The 23,914-nt window shown below is 41.6% G+C and overlaps 1 protein-coding gene across 7 annotated transcripts in view; it reads right to left on the reverse strand.

The window, feature by feature from the left end:
• The window catches only part of ARHGAP26 (Rho GTPase activating protein 26), a 404,595-nt gene that overhangs the window by 179,048 nt on the left and 201,633 nt on the right, over positions 1–23,914 (reverse strand). For all 7 annotated transcript variants that reach the window (XM_045819338.1, XM_045819331.1, XM_045819324.1 and 4 more), the window contains exon 12: positions 17,416–17,452. In XM_045819338.1, coding sequence (XP_045675294.1) covers positions 17,416–17,452 — 37 coding nt within the window. The remainder of the gene's footprint in view (positions 1–17,415; positions 17,453–23,914) is intronic.

The raw sequence follows: 23,914 nt of genomic DNA on the forward strand, positions 1-23,914 counted from the left end.
ACCAACCTATCAATCAGCACAAGTGCAAGCTTATATTTATTTGTATAACCCTGCAAAAAATATGTCTACCAAACTAGTAGACACACATCCATGAAGGCAATGACCCATGTACATCTTATTTACAATATTTTAAAGAATTTATTTTTTTAATTTATTGATAACAGATAGACAGACAGACATAAATTTGCTATTTCACTTATTTATGCATTCATTGGTTGATTCTTGTATGTGCCCTGACCAGAGATTGAACCCTCAATCTGGGTGTATCAGGATGACACTCTACCCAACTGAGCTACCTGGCCAGCACTTTTCACTTATTTTATTCAGTACTATATCTCTGTCTTTTACTGTTTATACATTGTTAGACAGGAAGTAGAAGCATGCAATTTTTCATTTTGTGTAATTTTTCATTTTGGATGCATGGATAGGCAAATTGTGACTGAATAGTGGGGAGAGTTGCTGAGGAGTAGTGTGGTGTAGTCAAAATGATCTTTCAAATTCCACCTGATATAAAACCCTAGGAGAGTAGGTGAGTTATTTAAGCTTCTGACCCTCAGGTTTTTCATCTTTTGTGAGGGAACAATGGTTAAATAAAAAAATAAATGGCCTGATCTAACCACTTCCTTCCTGTATCAACACAAAGAGGTACTATCCCCTAGAAGTACAAGCCCAAGAATGAGTTCAAGAGAGAGGAAAACAAAAGTAGTGCAAGCCAAGACATGGAGCAGAGGAGACAAAACCGAGTTTAGGTTTTCCTGGACACTTTCAGAAATCTTCTGTTTTGTTTATAGAGGCATTATCATCAACAAGCTGTATGTGGTGGTGTAAACCATGGGCTGGCTAGGGAGGGTATAAGGGGTGGGCTCCTCCACATCACAGAAATTTGGCCATCTAGAAACAGTCAGAATGGCCTGAAGGTTGAGGAAGGTCCTGGAAAACAGGGCATTCTCCCCTAGAGCTTAGTGCTGACCAACAGGTCTCCCTCTTCAGGTCCAGGAACCCCTTTTCTGAAAATCACTGACCTGCCATTGCCCTACCCCAATCCTCAGTAGTCAGAACCAAGAAATTAGGCAAGAAGTAACCAAATCACCAATTTTGAACAGAAGGGACTCCTCCATACCACAGGTTGACTGATGGGTGCATGGTCTGTGACAACAATGCTCTGGGACACACCCCAAAGTTACAGGCATCCTGGGAATTCTAACAGACCTCCAGGAGACAAATCCTTTCCAAAGGAGAGTGTTGATCTTCTGAACTAGTCCCAACACACAGTAGAATGGATTACTACTCTCCTAAAGCTGGTGTTTAACAGGTTTTTCCTAGCCTGAAATTTTCCCCCAGAAAACTTACTCAATTACCCTTTAGTTAAAAAAAAAAAAAAAACCTTTCAAGCATTTTATGAGAGAAATGGAATTTGCTGGAAGCACTGCATGTTTGTATGAAAACAAGAGATCTGAGAGGTGAGGAAGCTGCTGCCCCATTTTTAACGTGGATGGACACAGAGGTGGTCTAGAGTCATGGTGAGCAGGCCACCATTTTATTGGACATTTGATGGACAGCTCCATGGGCATGTTCTTACCACAGAAATTTACTCAATTTCCCAACTTAATTTGCTCTTTCCCAACCTACCTGCTCCTTCTAAATTTAATAAATTTCACAACCATTAAAACCCATGAGGAAATACACCCACATTGAAATGAATATGAAAGCCACCTGGAGAGCAGATTACCAACTGGCTCACACCCTCAGCGGGGCACACTCCTTATTCTGAGAACCCCCAGAATTGCTAGGATTCCCTGGCTACAGCCCTAGGAAACTGTACTCAGCTCTCAGAAGTCTCCAATAGGTCCCAGGAACACTGGCCAATTGTTTCTTAATTGTCCAGGTGTGAATTATCTACTTTGGGGATTATCTACAGCCAATTATTAATCCCAGAACAGCTCCCCAAGACCCTGTGCTCCATCTGACTTCCCTGCCTACTCTGCCTTATACTCTGCTCTCTGAGCAACATGCATAAATAGGAGAATATGTACTAACTTTAATATCAACTGAAATCACACAGTCAGAAGTGGCATGACTTGGAAGGAGAACGATAGGCTTTAAAGCCAGATAAATCTGGATTAGCATCCTATCTCTGTCTTTGCTACTCTTTGGCTGGGTGTGATCATGGGTAAGGTGCTTCACCTCTCTGAGACTCCCCTAGAATTAACCCATCTAGGTGTTGTAAGGGTCAAATGAAATATACAGCAACTATGACTTATTCTGTATTGAATAAATGACCATTACCAGTATTACCAATATTAGGACTACCTCCTAATACTTGAACTTTCCAGTTGATGCAATACTTTCCATACTCAAGTCCAAGTTGTCCTTATAATAATCCCATGGGATAAATATTGTTACCATTATTACTACTAACTTCTTGCTGTGTTTCTACACTAATGGGTATAATGAAGGATAATACATTACCATTTATAGAATTATAGCTTATTTGATTTTCCCAATGTATCTGTTAGGTTTTAATAATGAGAAAAGCCAGGCCCACGATGTTAAGTGGTAACAACAATAATGATAATGGAGCTAACACTCACTGAGCAGACTGTGTTGCTCTGGGCTAAGCACTTAAAAGCATCCTCTCCTTCTCCTACTCCTCCTCTTTACTTTGTAGGCAGGAAACCTTGGCTCAGCCAAGGTTAAGGGACTTCTGCAAGATCATGGCATCAGTGAGCGGCACAACCAGGATTCTGTCCCCAAGAGTTTACTCTCTACCAGCAGCCAGATTCATTTTTTAAAAATATACAATGGCTTATGTCACTTGACTGATCACAACTCTCTAGGGATTTCTCATGACACTTAGAACACAATCTTACCTCTTGACCATGGCCTCCTATGGTCTAATACCAGCCTACCTGAACACTGCCCCTCTGGCCTCCTCCAATTCAGTCACAATGATCCTTCCTGATATTTCTAAAACACAGCTAGTTCATTTCCTCCACCTTTGCACGTGTTAGCCCCTCTACTAGCAATGCTCATCTGCCAGCTTCTAACATGCTTACCTCCACCTCCCTTTGCTCAGGTTTGTCTCAAGTGTTACCTCTTTAGATAGGCCTTCTCTACTCTAGCTACCCCTTCCTTGACACTCTCTCTCCCTTTGCTCTTAATTCTTCATTGCACTTCTCTCTACCTGAAAGTATAGCCTTTGTCTACCTGCTTACTGCCTCTTGTCAGTTTCTCTCAAATGCATAACTCCATGACAACAGAGACTGCATCTGCCTTGTTCATTATTGTAGGTTCAATAAATATTTCCTGAATAAAGGAACAAACACAATCTACATTTTCTCCAGCTGAGACACAAGAAATGAACAGGTAAAGTCTCCACACTCCAGGAGCCTCTACTGGTGAGCCGCTGGCTGAACAGAGTGCAAGGGCCCTGCGATGAGAAGCCCTAGAAAACAGGACTAACAGGGATCTCATTCATTCCTGGACCTCTAAGCATGAATACTGAAATCAGAATTTTCTTCCCTAGTCTACTACATACACAAATGAGTCTCTTCTTTTTCCATGGACACATGCAGAGAAATAAAAAGCCAAGAGGGACACAGAGTAAAGAAAGTAAAATAGGTAGCAGGAAAGAGATGAACTCCCTCCTGAGCCTGGAATAAACCTAGCAGCTCTCAGCCTGAGTCAAGGGAGGCTCTAAAACAGCTGTAAAGTGATCCAATTCTTGGCAAGACAGGCAGCCAGAGTGGCAGTGACTGGGTTCTTGCAGGCTGAGGGCTGCAGATCAGCTTGTAGAGGACTGTGTCCTTGTGGGTTTTCACATCTGCAGTCCCCCAGTCCACCTTAAAATTTCAAATCAGGACAGTCACGAAAGAGCAATGCTTAATACACAGCGCAGCAACGCCAACAAGCTTAATCAGAACCATTTGTCTCCTACACTGGGATCTGGACATCCCAAGAATGAATTACAGTCCAGTGGCCTCAATTCCTTTCTGCCTGGAGGCCGGGGTGGTTGTGCACTGATTCCTCAACCAAGAGAGAACTTCTCCAGCTTTTTGAAAATGGAAGTATCTCAAGGCAGAATCAATCGCCTCTGCCCATCTAGATCCCTTTCTTGCCTTTACCTACTTGTCCTATCACCTTGATCGGCCCTAGGACTGGTTTAGATATTTTCTGGTCATAACAAACTCTGAGGCAGCAAAGGGCAGGGAAAGAGAGAACACTCAGAATCAGAGGACTACCATTTGCCACTGGAGTCACCATTAAGGGGTCATATGAGATGGGTACACTTCACCTCTCTGCTCCTTCTCATCTGTAAACCAGGCCTTGTAAAAATCAAATGAGGGAATGTCTGTGAAGGTGTTCTGAGGATCTCTGGAGAGACTGTCCCATGTCATGATTTTATATAAATAGCCCCTGGTTTTGAAAAATGTTGTTGATAATAATAACAGCAGAGGGCAATATTTAATGATCATCCAGAATACCAGACACCACTGAACTAAGGATTTCCATCCTAATCCCATTTAATCCTCCCAACAAACCAGTGATATAGATGCTAAAGCTATTCTCATTTTACAGATTAAAACAAACTAAGGCCTGGTGAACCTAATTTCCCAAGATCACCCACTCAGTAAAATGTGAGCCTGGGATTCCACCCCTTGTTCGTAATAACACTCCAGAGCCCAAGCTCCCAACCACTACTCAAAACTATCCCCACTGAGGGCAATAGTACATGATCGCCTCTGCTAAATATCACATGCTGAACGTGAGTTGCATTCTCTGAACACTCTGATCAGGGTGGGAAAGAATGATACTGAGTAACCACAAGTTTGAACTCAGAATAAGGTCTCATTTTTCTCATCTGCAAATGGGTTGATAATACTATCTACTTCATAGGGTTCTTCAAGAATCAAATGACATAATGTATGTCAAACACCCAGTACATAGTCTGTGCTCAATAAACATTAATCGAGAACCTGCGCTTGGTGGCAGTGGGGGAAATCTTTCAGTATTTGTCTCAACAGCCCTTTGCCCTGAGCTTTAGGAGTTAATGATGCAGCCAGGGACCGGCTCACTATTGCTTGGCTGAAGCCCAAACTGGGGTGGCCAAGGGATGGCTCACACCTGCCAGGCCACAGCCTGCTGTCAGTTCAAAGACCATACCACCAAGAAAAAGGTGAATATTAGGCCACAGCAAAGTCACACATCAGTCTGAAGTTGGCCAAGAGAGGGTGGATTTGTTAAGTGTCATTGAGGACAAACAGAAAGGGTTCTGACTGCCCAAGCGAGTCCAAAGAACATCAATGCCTGTCGTATCATCCAGGTATGGGATCTCATCCAACAAGATGGCTGGGAACCCCAACAATAAAATCTCTGAGAAAACAACCTATTCCTTTTCCTTCTTCTCTCACTAGCCCCAACCCCTCAGTCAGGGCTATTCTCAAGTTGGGTATTACTGTTCAACCAAATATAATTTGAGCTTGATGTGGGCCACAGCAACCGGGATGCACACACAAGTCACAATGAAAAGCGAGGTGCACAAAGTCAGCACTTGGTGAGCTAGTGTGATGCCACCTCACCTGGCGATGGCTCTGGCAATGAAAGAGGTGGCTGCAGAAACCTGCCATGGCATGGGCAAGAGGGGAAAGGAGAGAGAAAAAGGGCCAAGCAGGGAGCGGGGGCAGCTGGGAGGAATGCAGGCAAGGGAGGGAGCCAGCGCCCGTCTTCTATCAGCCCAGGCCTGGCAGGCGTGGACGGAAAGCTGGAGGGGAAGGTGCACTCAGCTGACTGCCTCGTGGGCCAGTGCACAGGAGGCCAAGTCGCCATGCCCATTAATGCCATCCATCCTTCTCAGGTTTAAAAGGGGAAATGTTCTATTTATAAGCCACCGACCAGTGGAGACCTGGCAGCCATAGGTTGGCTCTGATCCCACGGGGATCCTGCTTACCAGTGGCTGCCTTCTCCTGCCTTTCAAATGTGGATGTTCTAACGGCAAAAGGCTGAAGGTGACTGGAAGCAAATGGAAAAAGAAAATCATTTTTTTCTGTTCTCTGCTGCTGTCATGCAACTGTTGGACTTCCAGTAATAACTGAAGGCATTAGAGTCTTTAAAAAAAGCAGTGGCCCATGCAATCTCATCAAGCCTTTCTTCAATCTTGAAGACGAAATCTCTTTTTTTTGTTTTCCAGATCAAGGGAAGCTGAAGCACAGAGATGAAGAGAATGCACAATCAGAGGCAGGGCAACCAGCACACACAGCAAAGGTGATGACGCCCTCCCTGTGTCCTCTCTTGGTCTTCAACCTCATCCTCATCCTGATGGAACCAGAAAAGCCTTGTGAAACCACCTGGGAGTCTGATCTGAATGATGGTTGAAAGAGTGACGAGCACATGCAACAGAAACAACACATAAAGCAGCTTTGGTTGTGCTGTCCAATGCCTGCAGGAGGGCAGCAGGCAATGTTACGGTTCTGCACGTGGGATGCTTGAAAGTCACTGAAATATGTGACAATGGCTGAATCAGGGTCACACGTGGTGTGTGAGGAGCCACTGATGTTCGAATGACAAGGCTCACTAGCTGGAATGTGGAATGGCCTCTCAACAGCAAAGACCTAGGCAGGTTAGGTGTTGGAGGCCGATGATGAAACTCCTTCCAGCACCTGTTGGTTGGCTACATTATGACAGGACAGCAGAAGGGAGCAAAGATGTCATGCATATTAAGAAGGGGAGGAAGAAGGGAAGAGACTTTGGCCATCAGGCAGACTCTGATTTGAACATCAGCCCCATGACTTCTCAACTGTGCTACCTGAACCTCTTCAAGCCTGTCTGCTCAGTCGTAAACTCAGTTGTGAAAGGAATTTCTGCAAACAGCAACCACTCAAATACCACCTTCGTGCTTTCTGCCATAACTTCCTGCCATCTTAGACTAATGTTCAAAAACATATCCTTGTATTAAGCTAAGTGTTAACAAACTATAATCCTTGGGTCAAATTCACCATTGCCGATTTGTAAATAAAATGTTATTAATAACCACCATGCACATTTGTTCCCTTATTGTCTATGGCTGCTTTCACACTACAACAGTAGAATTCAAAAGCACCGCAAAACCAAAATATTTACTATTTGGCCCTGAATTGGAAAAGCCAACACCTGTCCTAAAAAATAATTTAGAAAACCAGGGGTTTACGTGTACTTGTTCCCACACCCCAAATCTAAATTGTACTTTAAAGTGTTTGCCAGATACACCTAAGATGATCTGGGGTACCACCAGTAGTGGGTATACCCCAGTTTGGGAAGTGCACTCATGAGGATTAAATGAACTAACACTCTCTCATAAGGCACCAAGACTGAAAACAGCAGGAGTTTAGCGGCCACCCTGGGTCTCCGCCCTGCTCCCCTCTGGAGCAGTTCTGCCAATCCAGTGAGCTTTTCCTTCTCAGGTGAGGGAGTAATTGGCATGGCCAGATAATGAGAAGGAAAAGAACCAACATGAATTAGGCACTAACTAACTCACATGCCATGTGATACTGTTCTGAACTTGAATCCTGACAGCAACTTTCTGAGGTAGGTGTTATTACTCATCCTCGTTTTACAGAAAAGGAATGGAAGCACAGAGAGGTCAAGCTCTGAGTGAAGGCACCACAGCAGGTATGTCAGCATGCTAATGCACAGCATTCACACAGTGCTCTTCATGGAAACAGCTCTCTCCAATCTGCATGTCAGAGCCTACCCACAGGAAATTTTCTGAGATATGCACAAAGACAGGTGCAAGGATGCTCAAGCCAATGTTACTCATAATGTCAAAAATCTGGAAAAGAGATTCAAGTCCAATGATAGCAAATGGTTCAACAAATTGGGATATAATTCAATAACAGAATAATAAACAACCATTACAAATGGTATTTATAAACAATTTCCATGGCAAGGGAAAATGCCTGTAAATTTTTTAAAGCCGAATGGAAACAAGCATATTCAATATAATGCCAATTAAGTCTAAATACATATTGGCATTGACAAAATATACATAAGACAGCATAAAAAATGGAGTATCTCTGGGGGTAGAATTATAGATGATTTTCACTGAATTTTTGAGAATCATTGCTAGATTTCCTTCATATTCTGATTATTTCATATTATAGTAAGTGAAAACACATGTTTTCAACCTGTTTAGTAGTGAAGTTCACAGATTCAGTGTCTACACCCTACATGACTAAATCCTAATTCCAACTTTGCATTCTCCCCCAACTCCTGCTCTTCCCCCCATGTCCCAGTACAAGTGACAACTTGGCAAACTATAGTGGGTTCTTGACCATCATACAAATACAATGGATTCTTGTAAAAGTACCAGATTAAAAACAAACTAGAAAAAATGAAGGGACTGAGAATTGAAAGTAAAGAGGAAGTATTATATCATTTCCTTTTTCTGGAAGAAGAGGAGGTGAGAAGTTTTCATTTTTAAGTCTTTCTAGCTTAGATAGAAGCCCATTCTGAGCATACTCTCAAACCAACTGGCTCTGGGCACTTTGTCTGCATACTGGGTACATCTGTAGACAGCAGAATGTTGCACACACCCACACACATCTGTCTATTGTCTCCTAATGGTCTGAACCTCAACAGCAGATTATATATCACTCCTTAAAGGCATAGATGCACATTCTACTTGTGAATGACCTTTACCCCTCAGTACTCCAGTCTCCCAGGCCAGGGCCACAGGGCCAAGAGCACTGAAAGGTTTTGATCAAGTGAAGAGCTGCAAGAAGCCTGGACTCCTGCAGTTAAATCTAGTAAAGTTTCAGGTAGGAGCAAACAGGCATATGTAAAACAAGAGTGGGAAGCAGAGTAAGGGACTGCAATGTCCTCCTGAAAAGCCAGATGGTCAGCGTTGAGCTGGGTCTGGGAGGTGCATGAGAAGGCATATCTGGAGCGACTCGGGCTGACCTATGAGTTTGAGTTAATACATTAAGAGAAGTGGCCCTATGAAATCAAGTTTAGGAGATGGAACCCTCTCTGTCTCAATCCGACAGCCTTCGGCCTTCAAACAGCCAAAGAAACAATGGGGCAGCAGCATTTCTGTAAACAAGCTAATCCTTTTAGAGCTAACAGGCAGTAACATTTATGATGTAAAACTTCGTACTTGGAACAGACCAACTCACACTAGAAAAGCCTGCCTTTCCCTTACTCTTGCACTGGACTGGTATATCCTCTCTGACAAGTGCTTGGCTTTCTAAATGTTCCTTAGGTGGGACTACAGGACAACAACAGCCCGGGCTGAGAACAGGTCATTTCCTGGCTTCTCTTCCTGCTTCTGACTCGAGCTCATTTCAAAGGAAAATAAAACACTTCCCACAGAGCATTTGGGGACTAAATCGAGTAACTGTAACCAAAGGGTGAACAACAGCACATGTAGACTCAGGAGATATGCAAGAAGATGGAAGAGGGGGCCACAGAGGTGGGGTGGGAGAAGGGGTTCTTCCCAATGCAGAATCCTGTTCTTTGTAATAAGAAAGGGTGCAAATCAGTGACAAGTATCAGCTGTCTACATTATCAACATTTGTTAGATCATTCACTCAGTAAAGAAACCTAGGGAGCAACAAACCATACTACCTTCCTCTCTACTCCCCTTACTCCCATCTTTTCCCTTCCCTTCTCTACCAGGTAAGAATTTAGCCAAGGAGAGGAAACTCAGTATCACCTATGTATATTCCTGATACTCTGGGAACAAATCCGGAAAGGATCCCTGATGGCAGCAGGATCCACAGGGTAAGGGGTCCAAGAGATTGGCAAAAATAGTAGAGTGGTTTTTGAATTTAATATTTAGGAATTAACTAAACCAAGAATACACTAGGCCTCTAGGCAAAAAACTGAAACTCTACTAAATGACACAGGTGGTCTGGATAAATGGAAAGACATTTGAAGCTCTTAGAGGAGATAAGTTAATATTATGAAAGTGTCAACTTTCCCCAAATTAATCAATACCATTCAATGCAATCATCAATGAAAATGTTTAAGTTTCTAAGGAACTTATTACACATATGCCAGAATTTATACAGAAGAAAAAAGGTCTATAAGCAGGCGAGTCAACCCTTAAAAAGGAGAGTAAGGGCAGGAGACTTAACCTACCAAATATTAAGACCTGCCTCAAAGTCATCACATTAAAACCAGAGATGTATGAATACAAGAACAAACAGACCAAGGCAATAAAGAGCTGAGAGACAGAGCTCAGATATTCAAACCTGATCTACAATAAAGCTGGCACCAGAGGTCAAAGAGGAAGGGAATGGATAGTTTAGATGTTGGTGTGAAAACTGACTCTTCATATGGATAAAAATAAAACTGGATCTTTATGAAACATCATATATAATGCTAGATATCAGATTACAAGCTTAAATGTGAAAGAAAATATCATGAAGCCAATCAGAGAAAATGTAGGTGCACATCTTTTGACACGGGTTAGGAAAACTTTCTTTAAGACACAACTTGGAAATCATAAACCAGAATGCAAAAAAAAGAATGAAAAGATGAATCTGAATTTAAAAGGTAAAGCTTTATACTCAAGGGAGGGTATCACATATAATATTAATAGAAGGATGACAAGATGGGAAGAAATATTAAAAATGTCTACAACTAACAAGGAATTAATATCTAGAACACAGAAGAATTTTACGTATCAACATGAAAAAATGGAAACTGCCATATAAAAATGGGCAAAGGACAAAAAAATAGAAGAGGAAACCCAGTAAATAAGCACATAAAGAGATGCTCAAACTCATTAATTACCAGAGAAATGAAATTTAAAACAACAGTGAGCTATCATTTTATAAAATTAAAAGGATAATAAATTTAAAAACAAAAAATAACCAAAACTGCCAAAAAATCGAACTGTATGGAAGTCTGGCAATCAAGGAGTTAAAGGAGAAACATTCATCCAGACCAGCAAGAGGGGAGGAGATGGGCAGCTGGTGGGGGGCAGCTGATGGAGCAAGTGGTCCCACATTTGCATGCAGATAGACTGGGAGGAACAACTGGGGAGCAAGACAGACCGCACAACCCAGGGTTCCAGTACAGGGAAAAAAGCCTCAAAATCTCTGACTGGAAAAATCTGTGAGGGTTGAGGTGGTGGGAGAAACTCCCAGCCTCACAGGAGATTCTGTTCAAGAGACCCCCAGGGTCCTAGAATGTACACAAACCACCTACCTGAGAATCAGCACCAGAAGGGCCCACTTTGCTTGGGGTTATTGGGGGGAAGTGACTGAAAACTGGCAGAGAGTGGAGCAAGTGCCATTGTTCCCACTTGGACCCCTCCCCCACATACAGCATCACAACGCAGCAACTTGGATTGCCCCACCCTGGCGAATAACTAAGGCTCCTCTCCCCTTACTATGTAAAAGGAGCACCGAGACAAAAAAAAATATAGTCCAAATGAAACAACAGATCAAAGCTCCGAAAATAAAACTAAGCGATGAAGAGATAGCCAACCTATCAAATACACAGTTCAAAACACTGGTAATCAGGATGCTCACAGAAATGAGTATAGTGACAAAATAGAGCAAGAAGTGAAGGCTATGAAAAGTGAAATAAAGGAAAATGTACAGGGAACCAACACTTACGGGAAGGAAACTGGGACTCAAATCAGAAGGAAAAAATAAACATTCAACCAGAACAGAATGAAGAAACAACAATTCAAAAAAAATTAGAAGAGGCTTAGGAACCTCCAGGACATCTTTAAACATTCCAACATCCATATCATAGGAGTGCCAGAAGGAGAAGAGGAAGAGCAACAAGTAGAAAACTTATTTGAACAAATAATGAAGGCTAACGTCCCCAGTCTGGCAAAGAAAATAGACTTCCAGGAAGTTCAGGGAGCTCAGAGAATACCAAAGAAGTTGGACCTAAGTAAGCACACACCAAGGGACATCATGATTACATTACCCAAGAGTAAAGATAAGGACAGAATCCTAGAAGCAGCAAGAGAAAAGGAGACAGTTACCTACAAAGCAGTTCCCATCAGATTGTCAGCTGATTTCTCAAAAGAGACCTTATAGGCAAGAAGGGGCTGGAAAGAAGTATTCCAAGTCATTAAAGGCAAGGACTTACATCCAAGACTGCTCTATCCAGCAAAGCTTTCATTTAGAATGGAAGGGCAGATAAAATGCTTTTCAGATAAGGTCAAGTTAAGAGAGTTCATCATCACCAAGCCCCTATTATATGAAATGCTAAAGGGATTTATCTAAGAAAAAGAAGATAAAAAACATGTACAGTAAAATGACAGCAAACTCACAATTATTAACAACCACACCTGAAACAAAAACAAACACAAACTAAGCAAACAGCTAGAACAGGAACAGAACCACAGAAATGCAGATCACATGGAGGGTTAGCAACAGGGAATAGGAGGGGTAGAGATGGGGGAAAAGGTACAGAGAATAAGTAACATAGATGGTAAGTAGAAAATACACAGGGGGAGATTAAGAATAATATGGGAAATGTAGAAGCCAAAGAACTTATAAGTATGACACATGGACATGAACTAAAGTGGGGGGATGTGGGTGGGAGGGGGTGTACAGGGTGGATGAGAGTGAAGGGGGGGGAATGGGACAACTTTAATAGTATAATCAATAAAATATACAAAAAAATTAATTAAATTTAATGGGATAGGTGTAGGGAGGAGGGGAATAAAAAGAAAAAAATGGGACAACTATAACAGCATAATCAATGAAATATATTAAAGAAAAAAAGACTGGAAAAAAGTAGGAAGCTGAATAATGGCAAGAGCTGGCAGGAATGGAGAAACCCTCATGGAGGGCTGGTGGGACTGAGAACCAACAACTCTAGAGAAGGACAGGAGAGCCCTCCCTCAAATTTTGACCAGCTATTCTCCTCATGCATATAACCCAAAGAAACTGTCATGCAGCGGGACATGTACAGGGCTGTTCCTTGCGGTGGTGTTAGTAGTGACAAGGAGCTGGAGGCCTGAGGAGGTGGGGGGCATCTCTGCGGAAGCAGGTGCAGAGTGCTCTACACCATGAAATATGCAGCAGGCAGAAGCCATACTCTGGAAGCAGACAGAGAAATGTGGATGGCTCCTAAACCATACTGACAGAGTCAAGTAAGAAACTGAGCAAGACATATAACCATTTAGGTAACTTAAAAGCACAGGTAGATAAAAAGATCCATATTGTCCAAGAATACAGTTTAATAGTACATGTTAGAATGATGGCCCACAGGGGAAGACAAAAATAGGAACTGAGGAAAGAGAATGAAAATGAATGAATGGAGGGCCCTGTGATGATAACATGCCACCAACGGGGAGTATGATTAATGCAACCCCTCTGTATCTGAGATTCAAATAGAGAACAGAGGAGAGGAAAAAGGCTCTGCAAAGAAATGCTCATACATTTATCTGCTGCCATCCGCTCTCTGGCAACCAGACCATTTGGAAAATACAAGCAGTTAACAGACATTATTTATGACCCTGTCTTATACCCCACAGGCACTATACGCCCTGAGAAAAATTTCAAGATGAAAGTAACGGATTTGTAAGTGCCCCAGAGGAATTTCCTTTTGCTACCTGTCCATTCTGGCTCTCTGATAAAATGCTGGTATTCAAATTCCCACCAAAAGACTTTCCAGAAAGACAATGCTAGATATTTGGAATTTGGGTATCGAAGGTTTAAAAAAAAAAAAAGCAATGCCCCACTCTTAAAATTCACATTCTACTGACTGACTTCTTCATTTTAAAAGGAATTTGATCGTGGTATAAACAGAAAACGAGTTCAGACCCTGGGCAAGAGTGCCACCTGTGGCAGAGGGTGCTGTGGGGAGAAAATGCAAATGATGGCAATCAAGAAATACTAAAATACAACCACTAAGAAGGGGCAGGGCAGCCACGGCACTGTATGACAGAAAATAGGGGTCCAATGCCAGAGGAAGTGAGGAAGCACCGTTTGCCAGCTTGGAAATCAGTGATCAGAATATCTCAATACTGCAGAAAAATAATTTCTGTCTACACTCCACTTTTCCAGTGGCCCATGTGCGTTAACCCACCTTTTCCCCCTCCTTCTTGCTAAATGAAAGGGCAAGCAACTGAAGAAGCATTACAGACTCAAAGTAGTCAACTCCATGCTCTGTGAATAACTGGACACCAGAAGCAAATGTGGCAAGTGTGTATGCTCCCCCAAAATGGAACTTTTTGTACTGTTCTTTTCCTAGGGAGGTAGAATGTCTCTGTGGTTAACAGTAGAACCTTTAGACTTAGAACTCAGATTAAATCACATCCTCTGAATTTAATTTCCTAATCTACAAAAGTGAGCCCAAAACACTTATGTCATAGTTTTGCAAGCATTAAATGAGCCAATTGCATAAAATACCCTCAAACATAGTAAGCAGTCTATAAAATGCAATCTATTAATAGCTACTATTGTAAAATATATGCTCACTGTAGGCAATGCAAAGTATGGAGAGGTATTTAAAGTAGAAGGTCAGTCCCTCTCGATAATCCACTCTCCTTCCTGATGAAGATTTTGATGAAAAAACTGTATTTCCAAACCTTTTTTCATCAATATATCTAGACCAGCAATTTTCAACTGGTGTGCTGCAAGAATTTTAAAACATGCAATACCTGACTATTTAGTCAGGGGCACTGACCTCTCTTCCATTAAGATTGTTGAATACAAAAATGACAACAACCAATACAACAATAGGCATCTGGTGTGAATGCCCCATCCTGAACCATAAATATATAGGTCATAAAATACAGTTACATCTTACTAGTCACGTCACATAATAAGGTTGTATCTGATTGGCTAATTCTTGGTAGCAGAAATCCTTACAGTCAAGTATAGATTTTGTAAAGTCATTTTGTAGCAAAAAGGATAGGTAGTTACTATTGTTATTTTTTTGTAAATCAAGCAAAACTCTACCTACTTTTTTTGTCAGATCGGCAAAAAATGTAATGTATTTTTTGGTGTGCAGCAGAATTTTAGTAATTAGTTTATGTGTGCCATGAGATAAAAAAGGTTGAAAACTGCTGATCTAAACTAATAAAATATGCAATTCATTTTACTAAATACATTGCTCTATAACATAACTTTTAAAGCTTCAAATAACAGTATATGGATCACTATGTCTATAAATATACCTAGATCTCTCTTGTTCTTTTTAAAGCCTACATAGTACTCTATGACATTTTTAATCAATTTGATATTGGACATTTAGATTGTCTCCAATTCTCTGCTATTATAACCACTGTTCCAGCAAATTCCTTGAAGGCACAGACATCTTTGAACTCTAGTCTCTTTCTTTGGGACAAATTGTTGGGTCAAAGGATATTTACTTTTTAGAGGCTTTCAATACACATTCCTAAAAGGCCTTACAGAATGGCAGAACCAGCTGACAATGCCCACCAATGGAATCAGGATCACCTTTCAAGTCTATTAGTACTTATCTCAAGCAGAGAGAAGCAGGTTCATAAGATCACAGCTACAAGGAAACATCAGGTCAGGGATCCCCATTCATATGCCTCTCATTCCTTACAGTACTTTTTTTAGGAATTTAATTTTTTTGCCATTACCATTTATCCCCCTTATACCCTCTTCCACCTCTACCCACCTCTCTCCCTTCACCCCACAATTGCCTCGCTGTTGTTCATGTCCATGAGTCCTTTTTCTTTTTTGCTCAATCCCTCCACAGTTCTTGAGTCCTTAGAAGTAGTGTGTCCCAGGTTGGGGCATGGTATGGCCATCTGTTACTTTGGCTTGCTGTGTCCTAGTGGGTTCCCTGATTTCCCTCTGGCAAACCACTCTGCTCCCATTCCGTGCACTACCCTTGAAACTGTCGATCAAGGTGTCTTATTTTCCCCTGGCTGGGTCCAAGTTAAACTAACCTGATGCTCTCTTTCCTGGGAGCTCTAGTCATCCTGAATTTAGGCAGTCATCCTACTGTACTATGAGTTACCCCACAGCCTTCCACAGTCCTTCATAATCATGGCTATTGTTTTTGCTATTGTCATGTTAGCCCAAGTTAGCCAGAGTTGATATCAAATGCTCTAAAACAATCCCACCTGATAAAGAGGGAAGGAAAAAATTACTTGTTTCCTTGAATACTTACTTTTAAAAAATTTTCCCTCGTCCTGGCTGGCGTAGCTCACTGGATTGAGCGTGGGCTGCGAACCAAAATGTCGCAGGTTCGATTCCCAGTCAGGTCACATGCCTGGGTTGCAGGCCACAGCCCCCAGCAACCGCACATTGATGTTTCTCTCTCTCTCTTTCTCCCTCCCTTCCCTCTCTAAAAATAAATAAAATCTTTAAAAAAAATTTTCCCTCATTCAAATTTTCAGGGGGAAAAAAACAAAAAACATTTTTTTCTGCCCTACAGGCCTCTTAACCTACCAAAAGCCACCATTCCAAATATACTTAATATCTCCTATCAAACTCCTGGTAAAATCTGTTTTTATGAAAGAATGAAAGAAAGAAAATCTCTGTCCTATAATGGATTTCACACACACACACACACACACACACACACACACACACACACACAAAATAGCTCACCCTTCTGTTCACATGGAGAGGTACTGTTTTACTGCTTTTTCTGACTTGACTGGAATTCATGGTAGAGCTACCTTTGCATTTTTTCCCAAGTAGATTTTACAAAGCAAATCTGAGGCAGTGGGACAGGATTTCCTTTGTACCCTTATAGCAACCTGGAAGGAATCTGTTTTTTTCCTGTGCACCAAGGAGATAATCAGCCCAAACACTCTAGCAGTAGCAGTTTTATTTTAATCCCCTCATCTTTATAAGGTTGCAGGTGCCCTCAGAAATCATGATTAACCAGAGTGCTCAGAGCCAGCAGCAGGGGGAATGTCCTGGATATTCTACAGAGGTTGCTGAGGGTCACTCCCACCACAGAGGAATATCATTACAAAGCTTGCCATTTCCACCCCTTCCTCTCCAAAGAGACAACAAAGAACAAAGCTCCTAAGCGTTTCACTAAGATAGTTATTGCCTCTCCAGTTCTTTGACCAAGACTGTGCAGGAGGCAAAGTCAATTCTGGCATTCTAATAGGACAGGGCTCTTGGAGAGCTGGGTATTACTGGATTAAGTGACTTTTAAGTGATGATTGGAGCTACATTCTTAAGATGACCTAGGATTAACTGAGATAACGTACATGAAAATGTTTTGTTAAGTGTGAAGGGTTCTAAAATGCAAAGTGTCATCACAGCCTTGCCAGTCAGGCTCACTGAACATCCTGGAGTCACTGACATGGTAAGTCAGGGCGGAAGCGTCTCTGGCTGCACTGGGGAAAATGGGGCAGACCCAACAAGCCCACAGCACCTCCTGGTGGCTATTCCCTGGAGTAGCAACTTCTCAGAGCCCAACCCCAACACCAACTATAGAAAATTATCAAAGTGCTGTACTTACTTCCTTCAGTCTGACTGTCTTTGTTCGAGTTGTAGACCTGGAAAACAGAAATAAACATTTATCTCTGTGCATTTTATACCACCCTACAGGTTCACTGAAGAAAGCCATTACCTTTCCCCTTTCCCAAGTTTGTGCTATATGATGGAAGACAATTTCTAGCTAGACCTCAAATATGAATCCCTTCTGTAATTATCTAGTTCCCAGTACTTACTTAACGGTTCTTAAGTATGTGTACATTAGAAGCATCTGTGGAACTTTATTGTAAAAAAATCATATTCTGCTCTGACTGGTATGGCTCAGTTGGTTCAGCATCATCCCACAAAATGAAAAGTCACAGGTTCAATTCCCAGGCAGGGCATGTGTCTGGGTTGCAGGTTCAGTCCCCTGGTTGGGGTGCATATAAGAGGCAACAGATCAATGTTTCTCTCTTACATCAATATTTCTCTCCCTGTTTATCCCTCCCTTCTCCTTTCTCTAAAAATAAATATAAAAGTCTTTTTAAAAATCACATTCCATCTTTATATGTGTGTATATAAAGCTAAAAAGAGAAAACATTTTAAATTAGTTATAAATCATTAAGCATTAACTGTGCACCAGGCAATGTGCTAAACAATTCACATGAATTATCTCAAATTATCCACAAAACTATTCTCCTGGGTAGGAACTGTTTTATCACTATATACAAATGGAGAATTTGAGATTTAGAGACATTAACTAAGGTTTCACAGCTAACGAGTGACAAATTCAGGAAAAGATACATTACAAACTATTAAGTATTAGCACTGGGGAATGGAACCAATCTTTTTCTTACCTTACAGGCTATTGTACATTTGAATTTTATAAGAAGAACATAGTACTTTTACAACAGAAACCCCTTAAATGACTCACAGAAATCATGAAAGGGAAAGTGCCCCATGTAAAACAGACAATGACATATGGCAAGAGTCAGCAAGCTTTCTCAGTAAAGGGCCAGACAGTAAATATTCCAGGCTTTGCAGGACAGGAGGCGAAATCAATGATAGTATGTAGGTACTTGTCTAACAAGGGAGAAAAGAAATTTCCACAAATTTTTTTGTTGATAAAATTCAAAATACCTGGTCCAGCACAAATAACACCTCTTTTAAAACTATAAATTATTACACCTATTATTACCCTACCAACCACACTCAAACAGGCATTACTTTTGCCAGACCCTGTATACTAATTTTTCCAAATTACAGTATTCCCAGCAGGTAGAAATCCTTTTTAGGGTTTTCATGGCTCTCTTCTCATGGCTTGGTTCCTCTAAGGGTTAAATAAGTGGTTCTCAAGCAAGGGTAGCCATCAGAATCACTTGGAATACCTTTTTTTTTTTTAAATTATGATGACCAGCATCATCCTATGTTTTTTCATACTAACAGACTCACAATCACCAAAGAAAGATTTGGGCACTACAACATTTTTCTGAAGCAGAGGCTTGATTTATCTAATAATGTCAGCATATCAAGGATTGGCAAACTATGGCTCACAGGCCAAATCCAGTTCACCAACCTGTTTTTGTACAGCCCATGAGTTAAACCTGATAACTACAGATGAACATTTGCCAACTGATTTAAAGATAGGAAATACTAACTTTGAAGCTTCATTAAGCTTAGTGTTACCCTCCCTCTAAAAATACCCCATTCTTCTGATTAATAGACCTATATTTCAAAAACTTACACTCCTCGGAAAAGATATTCTTTCTGTACCAGAGGGAACACATTTGCCCATTCTCCCTCAGCAGCACTGCCCCCGTCCATACAAGTGAAGAACTTGGACTACATCATATTTTTCGAATTGACACTCACAGAACCTGCACAAGGACTACCAGAGGGTCTGGGATTGAAGCTAAGACTCCAAGTACCCAAATGTCCCCCTTTCCTTTGCTTGTACTGGCTTTATTCATGTGACTATCAAATGAGGGGATACTGGCTTTGGAAAGTGTAAGACCTCTTTAATGGGTGATTTCTAAAGTTGGTAGCAATTCATTAATTTGTTTATTCATTCATGCATTTAACAAAAATTTACTGTGTGCTTGTAATGGCCAGGCACTGTTCTAGATACTAGGGATATGCATGAATAGAACAGCTATGACCTCTGCTTCCTGGAACCTGCCTACTAGGGAAGAAAACAGAAATAAACAAATACACAAATATGATATTCAAATATCCATAACTAGAATAGAGAAAATAAAAGTCTCCTGTGGACCTGAGGTGAGGAACATCTTCTCTGAAGAGGTGGCATTTGTACAAGACCTGACCTCTCTCTCCATGAGAGAGGACCTCCTTGGGAAGACCCGGGGGCCAGGGCCAACAGCATGTGCGGGTTGGAGGGAGGAAGGCCAGATGGTTGGCAAACAGTACAAGGTAGGAGCTAAGGATGGGGCAGAGGTGCAGTGTCAGGATCCTACACGGCCTTGTGACCTGCTAGGGAAGTGGGTAGACTCATAATAGCTGGGACCAGTGATCCATGGTGAGTGGTGTTCACTAAGCTTGGAAAGTTGGGCAAGTAAAGTGCAGGAAAAGAAACCATATTTTGGCAAGTATTTTTTCTTCCAGCTATCCCTTCCACGAAATTCATTCTATCCCAGAAACACTTGCTCCTATTTATAAATGGCAAAATCCAGAGGAAATAGCAAAATTCAAGGCTTTCAGTTCTCCCTAATGAGGAGGTAAGTTTGCACCAAATTACTTTCCTTCCATGTTTCCTGGGTCTCAGGACACCTCTGCCTGGAACACCCAAGCATTCCCCCAAGTTGGAGAGGTGTGATCAATGAGCCAAAGGCACCAGAAACATGTACCGCCCCATCGTCTGAGGCCAGGCCATTAATCTCTGTCTGGTTTGGGTAAATGAGCCAAAGAAAATGACTTCTGAAATGAAGCTAATAAACCATGCCCGCCAGGAGTGCGTGACTACATGACCCAATCAGGAAGGCAGGGAGTCTGGAAGCAGCCTCACCATCACAAAGATCAGATGGTAGCATGGTGAAAGGGTGGTATCCTCTTACCGTGAGGAAAGTGAGGGGGTGAGGAAAATCTTCATATGCTTCCCCTGCACTAAGAGAACTAACAGCACTAAGAGGGAATGTCTTTATTTACTGAGCATTTACCAAGTACAACATGACATCATCTCATCCTTGAAACTGCCTACTAGTGTTATGCCCAGTCTACAAATGTGGAACCTGAGGCCCAAAGAGGTTGACGCGGTTTGTCCAAGGACACCGAGCTGGGAGGTGGTGTACTATTATATCTTGCCTCTAAAGGGATGTTCAAATCCTCTTTTACATTTCCAGGCAGTGGCAAATGCACACAACTACCAAGACACCCCAGAAGTCTGTGGTTCATATATACCCTCCACACTGGCAGAGGTAAAGGGTATACAATTCACCCTTTAGAAATGTTCTGGGGAAACCTGTAGAAATCATAGTTGCCCTCTAGTGTCAGAGAGAAGTTCAAAGGCAAGGGCAATTTCCTGAAATGAAAGGTCTTTGGCAGTGGCTTCTGGCCTATGATTAGCAGAGCTATCTCAGATTCATCTACTGTCCAGTAAGTACCTCCAGAACCTTTGTCTCCAGAAGATAGAACCCAGTTCTACAGGATCACTTCAAGGGGGCATGAAACACGAAACAATTCTGACTATGGCTTCTAGGAAGACTGATCAGTTAATACGAATATAGATGAGAAATCTGAGACATCAGAGGGATGAGAACACTTGCCCAAGGTTAGGTAGCTGGAGGAGGCCAGAATCCAGAGAGGAACTCCTACAGTCTACCTCCAGAGCCCAAGCTCATAACCACTAACCACACAATAAGAAAGGCATTGTGATGATGACAATGATAGTAGTGGCAGTGATAATGATGACGACGATGATAAAGATGATGAGATGTCCTTGGGCAGCTAGGGAAGGCAAGTCACTGGAAGAAAAAATGTGCCTTGAGTCACAGAGAAAATGAAACTCGGAATGGTCTTCTGACTCCAGACCGAGGCGTTGACTACCAACCTATACAACAAGCTGGCATCTAACATAGAACTAACACTTCATATTCTCTCTGAATCACAAGGCTTGATCCTGAAGATAAACACCAGGCAGGAAAGTGGGTCTTTGATACAAATCACAGGGCACAGCAATTCTATGAGTCCTCACCCAGAAGCTACAATGGGAGTGCAATTTAATAAATCAAAGGAGGGTGAGGAAAGCCTTCATATGCTTCCTCTGCACTAAAATGTGATTTAGCAATAAATTCTGTTCACTGCTGAGCGAATTCAATTTATATGTCCCCAGAGAATTAACAGTGACTACAGAATCATTTGTATTCCCAGAATTTTTCTACGGGTAACCTTTATGACCATTATCCAGGCCTTACTAAGAAAGCACAGAGAGGAATTTCTTTTAACATAAATGAAAGGCATAAATAAAGCAAAAATTAGACAAAACAATCTCCTCTTTTCCCTCTGATACACAGCTGTTTTAGTATTTGCCACATCACAGTTGGGATCACAATCTGGACAAAATAAAGGTATTGGAGAAATAGATTCATAAGCAAGTTTATTTAAAACTGTTGCTCCTACATAAACTGCACTTGAACTCAGGCCTAAGCTCCATAACTCCAGAGGTCTCTTCCAAGTGGCCCAGTATATCTTAACTCCTCCCACCTCATTGTTTCCCTGACACGCCAATGTGGAGACACACAAAACAGAACTACAGGCGAACAACTTAAAATACTACCTAAGCTGGCTCTACACCATCAGATATCCTGGCCCTTCACTGTGTGACACAATGGATCCCCACCACTAGGACTTGCTTTGTTGAACTGTTTCTGTCAGTGGTGACACATTTGTAGTAATCTGTTGCTTAGGTTCAAAGTCCAGCTCTGCCATTACTGGCTATGCATTCCAATGACTTAACAACTTTAAACCTCAGTCCTGCCACCTGTAAAATAAGGGTACTAATATTCCTTATCTCTTCAGTTGCTGTGAAAATTAAATGAAATACCAGACACACAACATTTAAAGGAGAGTATGGGACACAAATGCTACAGCCCACAGAGTAGTCTGTAAAGACCCACTTCCATCATTGACACTGTCACCCTCTTCCTCCCTTGTCTTCACACTTAACTCCTCGGGCAGCGATTTCCAACCTTTCCCATCTCATGGCACGTGTAAAGTAATTACTAAAATTCTGTGGCAGACCAAAAACATATGTTTTGCCTATCTGACAAAAAAATAGGTATAAATTTGATTTACTCACATCTCACAGCTATTGTTGTGTTAGATGTTGTCATTTTTTTATTTGACAATGTAAGGGAAAAGAGGTCAGTGACCCTGACTAAATAGTCAGGTAGTGCATATTTAAAAGTTCTTATGGCACACTGGTTGAAAGTCGCTGCCCTCTGGGATAATCGGCTAAGCATGAGAATGTAGCTTCAGGGATTCAGTGACACTGGTCTCATTAGCACTGTAATTTAACCAACCAAAACCAATTAAGGGACAAAAGGAAGGGAGACTATCTAAAGTCAACTTTTAGAGCAATAGGTTCTCAATTTTGTTTTAACAGAAGTCAAATGGATGGTTACATTTAACAGTATAAATCCACCGCCGACCACATTGTCACCACTGATTATAACCAGGTACCATACTAAACATTTACCTGATTTTACTTCATCCCCAGGCCTATCCTTGGGTACTACCACTGCCTGTACAGCACAGCATCATGCAGGTGAAATAATTTTCCAAGGCCACAAAGTCCTCTAGACTAGCGACTATACTCAACCACAACTTCCCTACCTAGTCCTGCTTGCCAGGGTAAAAACAGCTTGGCAATTAACAAAGAACTCAAAAGAAGCTAAGCTATAATTAAAATGGCAACAATGCAGCCATTATATAAGCACAAAATTTCCATCCAATTTGAACATAACAGTAATTCAACAAACTTCTAATTAATAAAGTAGAGCAGTAACTGAAAAACACAACCAGCTCAAGACACTTTGGGATGCTTAAATCATATCCTTCCTAAAAACTATGACCACACAGAGTGAGCTGGCCAGTATTGTCAAGGATTGTATGGCAGGTAGATTTCTTAATAGAACACCATACTCAAATACTCAGTGAACTCCATTAACTGGCTGAATATAGGGGTGTTTCGGTAACACCCCTGAGAAGTTATAGTAAGACACTCGGTCTGTGGTATGCCACTCATGCCACATGAGTTTTTGGATCAGAGATTCTCTTTTCTCATGGTGGAACACAGGCCACACTCAGAAAAGCCTTTGAGAAGGAACTGTTGAATCTTAAGCATGTGGGTATAAAACCAGTCTGAACAGTTTGCAGTAAATAAGGATGTGTCTCAACTTGAGGGGCCAGAGCTTGGGAACTAGGCATTGGCTCCTCCTCCTACCAGGAGAAATGTGCCTCTCATCACCACCACCTGAGCGATAAGACATGCTTGAGAGAATAGGAATGAAATGGCTGTGGCTGCCTTTCTC

Source organism: Phyllostomus hastatus, unplaced genomic scaffold (genome assembly GCF_019186645.2).
Source record: "Phyllostomus hastatus isolate PE091 unplaced genomic scaffold, TTU_PhHast_1.1 phas_contig_150, whole genome shotgun sequence".
NCBI lineage: Eukaryota > Metazoa > Chordata > Mammalia > Chiroptera > Phyllostomidae > Phyllostomus > Phyllostomus hastatus.